The 12,207-nt window shown below is 39.0% G+C and overlaps 1 protein-coding gene across 1 annotated transcript in view; it reads left to right on the top strand.

Annotated features, from left to right (window-relative positions):
• nsmfb (NMDA receptor synaptonuclear signaling and neuronal migration factor b) overlaps positions 1-9,192 on the top strand; it is a 76,000-nt gene extending 66,808 nt beyond the window's left edge. Inside the window, exons 14-15 of the mRNA XM_051668730.1 lie at positions 5,693-5,768; positions 6,924-9,192. Coding sequence (XP_051524690.1) covers positions 5,693-5,768; positions 6,924-7,021 — 174 coding nt within the window. The 3' untranslated portion in view covers positions 7,022-9,192. The remainder of the gene's footprint in view (positions 1-5,692; positions 5,769-6,923) is intronic.
• The last annotated feature ends 3,015 nt before the right edge of the window (positions 9,193-12,207 follow it).

Below are 12,207 nucleotides of genomic sequence, written 5' to 3' on the forward strand. Positions count from 1 at the left end.
GACTGCATCGCCAAGGGCCCCACTGTCAAGCTCTTGAAGTTTGCAGACGACACCACTGTCATCGGCCTCATCCGAGATGACGATGAGTCTGCATACAGAAGGGTGGTTAAACAGCTGGCTGTCTAGTGCAGTCAAAACAACCTTGAGCTGAACACGCTTAAAACGGTGGAGATGATTGTGGACTTTAACAGGAACACCCCAACACTGTCCCCCCTCACCATTCTAAACAGTACTGTGGCAGCAGTGGAGTCATTCATGTTCCTGGGCACTACCATCTCACAGGACCTGAAGTGGGAGACCCACATTGACTCCATTGTGACAAAGGCCCAGCAGAGGTTGTACTTCCTTCACCAGTTGAGGAAGTTCAACCTGCCACAGGCACTGCGATACAGTTCTACTCAACAGTCATTGAGTCTGTCCTCTGCACTTCAGTATCTATCTGGTTTGGTTCAGCTACAAAATTGGATATCAGAAGAATACAAAGGACAGTTCAGACTGCTGATCAGATTATTGGTTGCCCCCTGCCCTCCCTTCAAGAACTATACACTTCCAGAGTGAGGAAAAAGGCTGGAAAAATCACTCTGGACCCCACTCACCCTGCCCACTACCTTTTTGAACTGTTGCCTTCTGGCCGACGCTTCAGAGCTCTGAGCACCAGAACCATCAGGCACAGGAACAGTTTTTTTCCCTCAGGCTATCCATCTCATGAACAGTTAAAACTGCCCCATTGAGCAATAATTAATGTGCAATACGCAGCTTAGTCTTTTTATATTATCCAACACATCCAGCCTCTTCTGCCATTACTTTCCCTTGCACTGTATATAACCGATTTGTATTTAGATTTGCACTACGTATGTGTATGTGTGTATGTATGTATGTGTGTATATATGTATGTATATATATATATATATATATATATATATATATATATATATATATATATATATATATATATATATATATATAAGGTTTTGCAACACCATTAAGCTGCAGGTTTACTGCAGTGCGCCTGTATGACAGATGCTGGTAAACAAATCTTGATGCAGTTTATTGATTGAAGTGCACATGCTCTCCTGATTGAAGTGCACCTGTAAAAACACAAAACTAGAGTGCTTACTAGAGTCTTGTACCTCACTAGAATTTCTGCCAACTGAGCAGTTAATCTAACTGGTTTCTGCAGGCAGGTCTACAGATAAAAAAAAAAACATGTAGGATTTTTCACTACATTTAGCCATTTCCCCCATGGTCCTCTGAGCATAGCCCTGCTACTTCAGAAGGGCAAAAAAAAAAAAAAAAAAATGCTGGAGTGATATTACTATATATAGCACCTGACCAGGTGCAGCAAGCAACCAAACAGCTCTATGCCAAGTTCTCCTTGATTTAAAGCTCCTGCCTTTGTTCTTTTGCTGTAGTGTTGGCATCAGATAACAGTAACACACTGTCTCTTTGATTTTTTTCTGTTAGGGTGGGTTTAATCGTCTTGCTCCTTTAAAGAACTTTTTGATTAAATCATGCTTGCCTATAGAGGTGCCGGCTTCATGTGCGTGATACGAAGATATAATTGCCACATACACTTTGAGCGTTGACGGAGTGAGTCCTGTGTCTAATCGCTCTTGAAGAAACATGAGAATTTCATGTATTGGGCAGTTTACTGGGTCTTTGCCATGTGAAAGACACTAATCAGTGAACACCTTCCATTTTAGCATGTAGAGGTGTCTCGTGGACGGCGCTTTGGACTGTAAAATGGTGTTCATGTGGGAATGGGTTAGTTCTGGTGCATTTAGCACACTCTGTTCAGGGGCCACACATGCAGGTTCCACAGCTGGGGCTGGGGCTGGGGATGCCAGATTGTGCCTTGTGCCTGAGAGAGGAGATCCCTCCTAAGCCGTATTTCCCTCGGCGAGCTGTACAGCATCTCTACCATTTACGGAAACCATGGCTGGTTGGGCCATTTTGGCACAACCAATAGAATCGTTTCCTTGTCCTCTCGGACTTTGCATATGACAGAGTGAATCAGGCATACCGGGGGAAACGCACATTTGCGTTTCACCGGTCATTTGTGTGCCATTGCGTCCTCTCTCAGTGGGGCTTGTGACTTTGAGTACCAGAGGGGACAGTGGGTATTCCCCACTTTGGCAAATAGATCGATTTCTGCTTTGCTGAATATTTCCCAAATCCTCAATACAGTTTGAGGATGAATTCTCCATTCGCCCTGTATCACCCCTTGGCGTGACAGTAGGTCCATGCCGTAATTCAGGTGGCCTGGGACATATGTCGCTCTCAGGGAGATGAGATGACGCTCGCTCCATAGGAGGAGGTGACTTGTCAATCTCAACAGAGGTGGTGAATGAATTCCACCTTAGTGGTTTATATATGCCACAACTGTCACGATGTCTGAGCGAACCAGGACATGACAGTTTGCTATTTCCTAAGAGACCTAATGGAATGACGGTGGATTCCGCTGCCATAAATCCCAATGCTTTATGAAACATCATCATTTCGATGCGGAATCCCAAAAAAGGAGATTTGTTGGCTGGTGTGAGCGTGCTTTTCGCCCAGTTCACATTGAGGCCCAAGCTGTTTAGATGCTGAAGCAGTAAGTCTCTGTGCTGGCATAACAGAGCCTCTGATTGTGTCAGTAACAGCCAATCGCAGAGGTAGTTCAAGAAGTGCACGCTGCTCAGTCTTAGAGGGATGAGAACCACATCGATGCACTTTGTGAATGTGCGAGGAGTCAGAGTCAGTCCGAAGGGCAGGACTTTGAACTGATACGCTGTTCCCTCGAACGCGAATCTCAAAAACATCCTGTGATGTCGTACTATTTGGATATGAAAGCACGCATCCTTCAGATCTATTGACGCAAACCAATCGTGTGGGCGTACATGCGATGAGATCCATTTCTGAGTAAACATTTTGAACGGGTGCTTTGTGAGTGCACGATTTAAATGTCTCAGATCCAGGATCGGCCGAAGTTCGCCATCTTTCTTTGGGATAAGAAAGTAACAGCTGTAAAACCCTTTTTGGGCTTTACAATTTGGCACAATCTCTATTGCGCTTTTCACGAGGAGATTGTGTATTTTGGCTCATAACACTGGCGTGTCTTCGGATGAAACTATGGAAGACAGAATGCCGTTGAAACGGGATGGCCGGCGTGCAAATTGGATCGTATAACCATGTTCGATTGTTTCTTTGCACCCATTCTGAAATACCCATTAGTGCTCGCCACGTGTCCGCGTAATGGGACATAGGGCAATTTGGTTTGTTTACCGTATGATATAATGCGTCGCTCTCTATAGGGAAGCGGTTGTGCATAATTTTGTGCTTTGAAGAGGAAAAGGGCTCTTTATTGAGAATGTGTGAGCATCTTGTGCATTTGCAATGAATGCTGTATTCTTTTTTGCATTTGTTTGAGTGCAAGACACAGAAACAACATTTTGAACAATATTGTGAACAACAATATTCCTTTCCCGACAACCAGTAGTGGGGAGATGGGGAACAGTGTTTTGTATCTCCAATCGAGCCTTTTTTGGAGTGAACCACGGGCTCTGCTTTCTGCTTCAAAGGGTTGTGCCCGTCAGGAATGCTTTTGCTGCGCGTGCTGATATGCAGGTGTCAGTGAGGCAGCAGGTATGGGATTTTTAGTCAGGCGCTGGCTAGAAGCAGAGTGAGGGTGAACCGGCTGTGATGTACTCCGTTTGGGCATAAAGTGTCTCATAGTCTGTGACTACCATCTCACAGGACCTGAAGTGGGAGACCCACATTGACTCCATTGTGAAAAAAGCCCAGCAGAGGTTGTACTTCCTTCGCCAGCTGAGGAAGTTCAACCTGCCACAGGTGCTGCTGATACAGTTCTACTCAGCAGTCATTGTGTCTGTCCTCTGCACTTCAGTAACTGTCTGGTTTGGTTCAGCTATGAAATCAGACATCAGAAGACTACAAAGGACAGTTCGGACTGCTGAGAGGATTATTGGTTGCCCCCTGCCCCCACTTCAAAAACTATAAACTTCCAGAGTGAGGAAAAAGGCTGGAAAAATCACTCTGGACCCCACTCCCTGCCCAATACCATTTTGAACTGTTGCCTTCTGGCCGACGCTTCAGAGCTCTGAGTACCAGAACCGTCAGGCACAGGAACAGTTTTTTCCTCAGGCTATCCATCTCATGAACAGTTAAATTGCCCCATTGAGCAATAACTATGTGCAATACACAATTTAGTCTTTTTTATATTTATCCAACACATCCAACCTCTTCTGCCATTTCATTCCTCTGAAAAAAAAAAACAAAAAAAACATTTGCACTGTGCATAACAGATTTGTATTTGAACTGTAGATAACAGATAACAAATTTGTATTAGATTGCACTACGTATGTGTATGTGTGTATGTATGTATGTATGTATGTGTCTGTGTGTGTATGTACGTATGTGTATAGCTATTTTTTATTTTTTATTATTATCTATGTCTTGCTGCTGTTTTTGTATTGTTTTTGTATTGTTGTACACTGGAAGCTCCTGTCACCAAGACAAATTCCTTGTATGTGTAAGCATACTTGGCAATAAAGCTGATTCTGATTCTGATTCTGTTTCTGAAAAGTCGAGGGATTAAGAGATGAATAGCAGGAGGCAGTTAATGCGTTATGACAAGCTTTGTCCTGATATAGAGGATTCAAATTGACACTACCAGACCCCCTCCAGCAGAGCTCGACCACTGCATAGTAGAACACAATTTAACACTCCCTCATTCGCTCCTGATCAGCTCCATCTGGTCTGTGACACACATGTATTGCCGTATGGCTCCTGTTAGCACCATATGCAATCACACTACTGCACCATCACAGTCAGCCAGAGTGAAGCTTAAGCAGAGAGATTTTTGGTTAGTTAACGATAGACAGATATATCAGTCAAGCTGATTAACTGAACAATTTTTGGCCATTTGGAGATCTGCCCATAACCGTGACTGCTTGGCTGATTAACAGAAATGGTAATTCCGCAAAGTATCAAAAATCTACCGTCAGCCTTTCTAGTCACTGGATACTTACAGTTTCTTTTTTCAAGTTCTAACATTTTGAGTAGGCTAAATATTAATATACAGGGCTCAACAATAAGGATGGCCTGCTGGCCTGGGGCCAGTATGAGAGAGTTTTGTGCCAGTTAACAGAATTGTCACTTTCCCGATTGGGCCAGTACTGCTTTGTCATTACACCTTACATTTGTTGATCTTGTGCATATTTTTTTTATGTCTTGAAGACATAAACATTTGGTTTTTTCTGTGATTTATTAAATTTTTTTTTACAAATTCTGCTGATTCAAATTTGTCACAAAAGTAATGTTATGTAGCAGGCATATATAGATAAGGTTTTGTCAAAATTGCGTATGACTTGTCAGTAAGAATGAGTTGAAAAAGATAAGCCAGTCAGTAATGTTTTGCATCAAATTCCATTGTTTTCCTACAAAAGTGTTTTTATGAATATACCTTTCTTAAAGTTACACTTTAGCGTTATTATTTCTAGCTATTTGAATATTAAAATCCTACTAATTGTATTGTAAATGTTTTTAAATGTATAAGTAATTTTAAGAGTAATATTGAATTTTTTTGCCATTTTCAACTTGTTCCAGCTTCTTTGTGCCACTGTGTTTGTTTTTAATAACCATGGAAATTGAGAAGTAGTGAAACTGCAGATCTTTCTCTTTTCCTCAGCTTTTTCAAAACCTCAAGCGACTGATGAAACCTTGTGCCATTGAGTTTAAGTCTCCTCTGGAACTGTCTGCACAGGGTAGGTGCACTGCGTGCATGCGCACACACACACACACACACACACACACACACACACACACACACACACACACACACACACAAAAACAGTCTTGGCCACTCATAGATTTTAAAACTACTAAGCACAGATCCAGACTGAACAAAAGAGCACACAACTACTGTGGCCTCAGAAAGTATTTGGATACTTTAGCTACTATGAAAAATGTATGAATATCTTGGATTTATATAACAAACTATCAAAGCAAGTGGCATTTATTTTAAAGAAAGTTAGCACAAGCAAATCTTTTAAGCAAAAACATAAAAAAGTTTGTTACATTTAAAAAAAAATTAAATAGAACAGTAGAGACAGCATATTGTTCAAAATTAATATCATTAAAGTATTTAGACACTTTCTGATTTGAAAGCTTAGTGGAATATGATAAACTACACATGTAGTTACTCTGCTAGAACACCTGTGTAAATGTGAGGGAAACTTCATACATCCACCAAAAAAGGACCTTGTGCCCAGTTGATTAAAATTCATTGCAAAAATGGCTATGGAAATCAAGGTTAGCTATGAGAAAAGTCTATGATTATTTGTGAGCAGATGCCACTTGGTTTGACATTTTGTTATTTAATGCAATGACATTTATGCATTTTAAGTGTGGCTCAAATGTCTAGTAGGTATCAATATTTTTGGGGGCCACTGTGTGTACTAGTATATCTGTACATCTGGTGGTAATTTATCAGGCTGTAATAGATAAACAAACGCAAGGCATTTGTACAGCAACCTGTGTACCAGGTGACTTCTTACCCAAACACAGCAATTGATTTAACAGTAATTACTCTACAATTAAGACCTCATTATCTTCTCCCACTTTTTCTGTCTTCTCATTTGACTCAGGAGGCCCACTCCATCCCCTCCCTTTCCGTTCCCTCCTTCCTCTTCCATCTTCTTTTGTCCCCTATGGACTCACCATGGCTTGATTCACACTGTTGAGGATAATTACCACTGTTTTAAATAGAGAACTGTATTTAAAACACCCACAAAGGCCTAAAAATGCCTCCTAATCTAGATCTATTTTACACAGCGGATTAGGCATAGATATACTGCCTGAGATTTTTTTGTCAGATATTTTTAGGAGAGATAAAAATGTCTTGCTCTTTCCATTCTCAGGTAAGGAGATGATTGAGATGTACTTTGACTTCCGTCTCTACCGTTTGTGGAAGAGCCGTCAGCACTCCAAACTTGACGACTATGATGACCTTCTGTGATGTTGTGTCGTTGGTTTAAGCAGCCCAAGAGGCAGGTAGCTTAATTTAGGGCCCACGTGCCAACGTTCCCTCCCAAAAAGCCTGGGCGGAAATGTCCAGAGGTGGAGAAGGGACAGTGAAAGATGAGGTTGAGGATGAAGATGGTTGACTTTACAAAGATGTTTGAATCCTCAGCCCTCAAATGTACTGAGAGGCGAAGTAGCCACTGCTGTTAGGTGCAGTGTGTTCACTGCCATCCATTTGAGCTTTCAGCCTCTGAGAGAAAGAGGAACATTTGGTAGATAAGCATAACAGTCTTTTAGCCTATGTGAAGGTATAAAAAGTAATGTTCAATATCTATGAGAACTGAAAGTTTGTGATAAGATTTTTGATGGAAAAATAGGAACAGTTACTTTTACTATTTTTGAATAGCCGTGTTTGTGGTAAACTAGCAGGGATAGTGATGCAAAGGCTATTTTCTAAACAGGCCTAGAGGTTAATATTTAATTCACTATCAATGAGTGCAGGAAAAACTGGAACTACATGTCTGTTGAATTTACATATCCAATCTAACTCTATAGAATAACTATTGTAATTTATCTTTCAACATAATAATATTGCACAGTTTTACATTTTTAAATATGGTGTTTTCTGTTTAGAATTGTTTAGAGGGGGGAAAAAACTCAGGTTTCATTCGTTTTACTGACCACCTCCTGTACAATACTTTCTGTAGACAAAGAAGAAAACAGTGGAAAAAGAAATAGATTTTTTTTTTTCAACTCAGCAGGAAGCCAGAATGATTGAGTTACCTGAGAGCAGTTAAAATAACACTCACTATATATGTATCAGGGGATTTGTGTGTGTTTGAGTGTTTTATTATAGATTAAGTTTACAGATCCATTGTCTAAATTTCCATCAAATAATTTATGTGTATTATTAAGGCATGTGTAGACAGAGCTTGCTATAGATCGGCAGATTTTGTCTTGTGGTATCTTCCAACTTTTAGCTTTGGTTGACACCTTTTCAAAATTTTCTAGAACAGTATCTTAAGCAAACATCAGATTTTGATTAAATATAGACAGAAATACACAATGACTTTCTCTCAGATTGTATCATATTTGTATTGTATTTCCCTGGCTGTGTTTTGTCATATGCATCTGTGTGTATTTAATGTGATGTCATGATGAGCTATTCAGAAGTTTTTTGGTCTTTGATATCGCAGCAAACATTATTATGTGGAAGATAACTCTTTTTGATCTTTTTGATTCATACATATCTCATGAGTCAAAGTGCAATTGTATCTGCAATATTTCTCTTAGAATAGTAAGTAGTACTGAATGTTACTGTGATCATGTTTTGAATATCGAAATTAGCTTTTCACACTTGCTTTTTACTTTTTTTTAAATAGTATACAGGATAATGTAGTGGCCTCTAAAGAGGTACTCTGAGGATGAAAATGTTCTCAAAGCTCTTTAGTTGGTGCGTAAGTGTGTTTTGGATGCACCAAATAGATAAATAGATATACTGGAAGATAGTTTAATGATCATGAGTAGATTTTCAAGTGCAAAACAGCAGCATTGCAACAGACAGTTCAAGGCATTACATAGAATGCTGCCAGGTACAAAATATGTAATGTGGTTACTCTTTTCTGGGTTTACAACTGGGGGAGGAGAAGACATTGCAATATCTGGTGGCAGCAATCAAAAATATCTCCAATATCACATTTTAAAACAACATAAACTGGTGTCTAAAAGTGCCCTCATGTCTTGAAGAGGATGTGAAGAATTACACATATTTGTGTCTGTGTGTGTGATTGTGTGTTTCAATAGTAGAGATGTGCAACGGGGCACTGAGATGTGAAGGATGCATCTATGTTTGCCTCCATGTTGATCCATCACACTCTTTTTATCTTTGACCACTCATGCAGACACCCAGAAAATTAAATAAAGCAGTACAGCATATGTATTTATCTAGGGCCAAAATCATAATCAAAACAGTCCAAGAGCTCCCATACTGAGGAAATCAGAGATTTGTTTCTGATGATTGCATTTCTTCATATGTAATGCTTTATATTTTGCCTTCCAGGCTCATTTAAGCTCATGTTATCATCTCTTGACTGTTTCTGCTAAGTCATTGTATCCTATAATAACAAAGTAGACTGTAAAATAGACTTCATGTATAGAGAGGTGATATGTGGGGTAGCATAACATAGCATTTAATATATATATATATATATATATATATATATATATATATATATATATATATATATATATATATATATATATAGCTTGAGAAAGTGGAGGCATAGAGCCAGTGGCACATGAGAACCATAAGGTCTCAGCAAGAGATCTAAAGATCATGGAGCCATCTGAATTTGCAGAAAGGTCTATGGCAGGTCAGGCGTGAAACATGACGTGTGAAGACCCCAATCACACTTTTGCAATAAGACATTTATTAACTTTAGTGTATGCCGTATGGCCTCATGTTGGTTGTTTCATGTCTGCATCAGTAAGATCTTCGAGAGTCACTTCACATATTCATTATGTCACTTTTTTGTTGGCCTAAGGAAATGAAAGTAATATTTGGTGGAAAGAAAGCTGCTGCTCACCACTTTAACTCGACAGTGGGTTTAGTCCATTTTAACAATGCATGTGTTGTTCCATTTATAATACACCAATTCCTTATACATGGTGAAATTCAAAACTATTTTCTGTAGCAATAAACATTGTAACATTAACTGTATTGTTTATAGGGAAGACAGTACTGATTCTTGAACAGACTGTTGTCTGAATATCTTAGGATGCTGTCTATGATTTCAACAGCATCTGTTTTATTTTAACCATGACTACTGGCTTTGCAGTGAAATGGAGAGAGACATGCAGGATGCCAATAAGCTTTGGGCAATAATTTCTGAAGGCTCTCACTTTAATATTGGCTGTACAAATAATTAATGATCCCAATATACAACAATCAAACTACTTTGTTACTTGTGATGCTTCTATATTATGCTAATTTGAACAACTCGTACACTTAAATATTTATCTATATGACCAGTATGGGGGAAGCCACTTTTAAACAATAGCTTCCTAAACTGCAAGCTACTCAATACCAAGGTAGTTAAACTACAGTCAAGCTATTTAGTTAGTTAGCTTCACTACAAACCATGTTTACTACAGTTATGGTTACAATATTACCATAGTAAAACTATTGTTAAAAAGTGTTAAAGAAATAGAGTGACAACATTAAATTGAACATACATTTATACTTGATATACTCTATTTAATATAACTGAATCGAAATATAGTGATAAACAATGGCAATACACTAAACATTTCTCTTCAAAAAGAAGAATAGTTCACCCAAAAATTATAATTTTCTCATCATTTACTCACCATTATGTCATCTCAAACTCGTTTGACTTTCTTCTGCAGAACACAAACAAAGATATTCTTTTTCACTATGAATCTTGACATCAGCAGTCTCCTTGGCAATCATGATTTCTAGCTTGATTACACATCCTAGTGCTCTGCGCATGCATTAAGCGCTAGGAAGTGTGATCGAGCTTGAAAACATGATCGTGCCTAGAGACTGCAATGTCAAGATTTATAGTGAAAAGGTGTTACATTTTAGTCTGTTCTCATCCCAAACCAATCAGATTGCTTCAGAAAAAAGGGATTGAACCACTTGAGCCTTATGGATTACCTTTATGCTGCTTTAATGTCCTTTTTGGAGCTTGAAAATTTCATCCCATTTACTTGCATTGTATGGACAAAAACACTTTATATCTCCATCAAAATATCTTAATTTGTGTTCCGCAGAAGAAAGAAAGTCATACGAGTTTGAAACGGCATAAGGTTGAGTAAATGATAAGAGAGTTGTCATTTTTGGGTGAACTATTCCTTTAATTCTGCACAGGGCTCAATTGAATCATTATGTGAACTAGTTCATTTGCATGAACTGAAAGAACCAATTCACTTTGATTTCACCCTCGGCTCCATTTCTGCACTCACAATACAATGCGACAAATATAGGTTTTTGTGATGCTACAGCACTACTCTTTGGAAAATATACCTCGTTACTGGAAAAAATTGACACTATGTAACTACTGTCACGCTACTGAAAAATGTAGATAAGTTAGTAGTGTCACTACTTTTAGTTAACTACTCCCCAACCCTAATATGGATATGACATTAACGTAAATGGCATGTGTTATGAAAACACAATATTACTATTAGTCCCCTTAGTGGAGTTACTTAGTGGAGAATTTGAGAAATGGAGAGAGAAACATCTGCAGAATGGTCAAATGGTTCTTTTTGATGTGCTACCTGCCTGAGGGAAAGAAAATACCTCCAGGATCCGGATTTTGACCAAAATAACAAAATATGAAAAATTATTATATCTTACACTACTTGAAAAAAATGTTTCAACATTTTAAAGCAGAGCTTTTTTGTTGATACTTATTCTTGTCCTGGGCCCGTATTCACAAAAAATCTTAAGGCTAAAAGTAGCTCCTAAAGTGGAAATTTAGGAGCAACTCTTAAAAATCAGGGGTATGTCAATTTTAGGACTCTAACATTTTAATCTAAGAGTAATTCATGAAGCATTTTAATGCTAAAAGTAGCTCCTAAACCCACGACAGCCTAGAAGTCTATATCTATCTATCTATCTATCTATCTACTGTATATATGCATATATATATATACACACACACACACACCGATCAGCCACAACATTAAAACCACCTGCCTAATATTGTGTAGGTCCCCCTCGTGCTGCCAAAACATCATTCTGAGATGCTATTCTTCTCACCACAGTTGTACAGTGCGGTTATCTGAGTTACCATAGACTTTGTCAGTTCGAACCTGTCTGGCCATCCAGCCTGTCTTGCACCAACAATCATCCATGCGATTATCGAATCAGCCAATCGTGTGGCAGCAGTGCAGTGCATAAAATCATGCAGATATGGGTCAGGAGCTTCAGTTTATGTTCACGTCAACCATCAGAATGGGGAAAAAATATGATCTCAGTCAGTAATTTTGACCATGGCATGATTGTTGGTGCCGGATGGGCTGGTTCGAGTATTTCTGTAACTGCTGATCTCCTGGGATTTTCATGCACAACAGTCTCTTGAATTTACTCAGAATGGTGCCAAAAACAAAAAACATCCAGTGAGTGGCAGTTCTGCTGTTGGAAATGCCTTGATG

The sequence above is a fragment of the Myxocyprinus asiaticus genome, chromosome 3, assembly GCF_019703515.2.
Source record: "Myxocyprinus asiaticus isolate MX2 ecotype Aquarium Trade chromosome 3, UBuf_Myxa_2, whole genome shotgun sequence".
NCBI lineage: Eukaryota > Metazoa > Chordata > Actinopteri > Cypriniformes > Catostomidae > Myxocyprinus > Myxocyprinus asiaticus.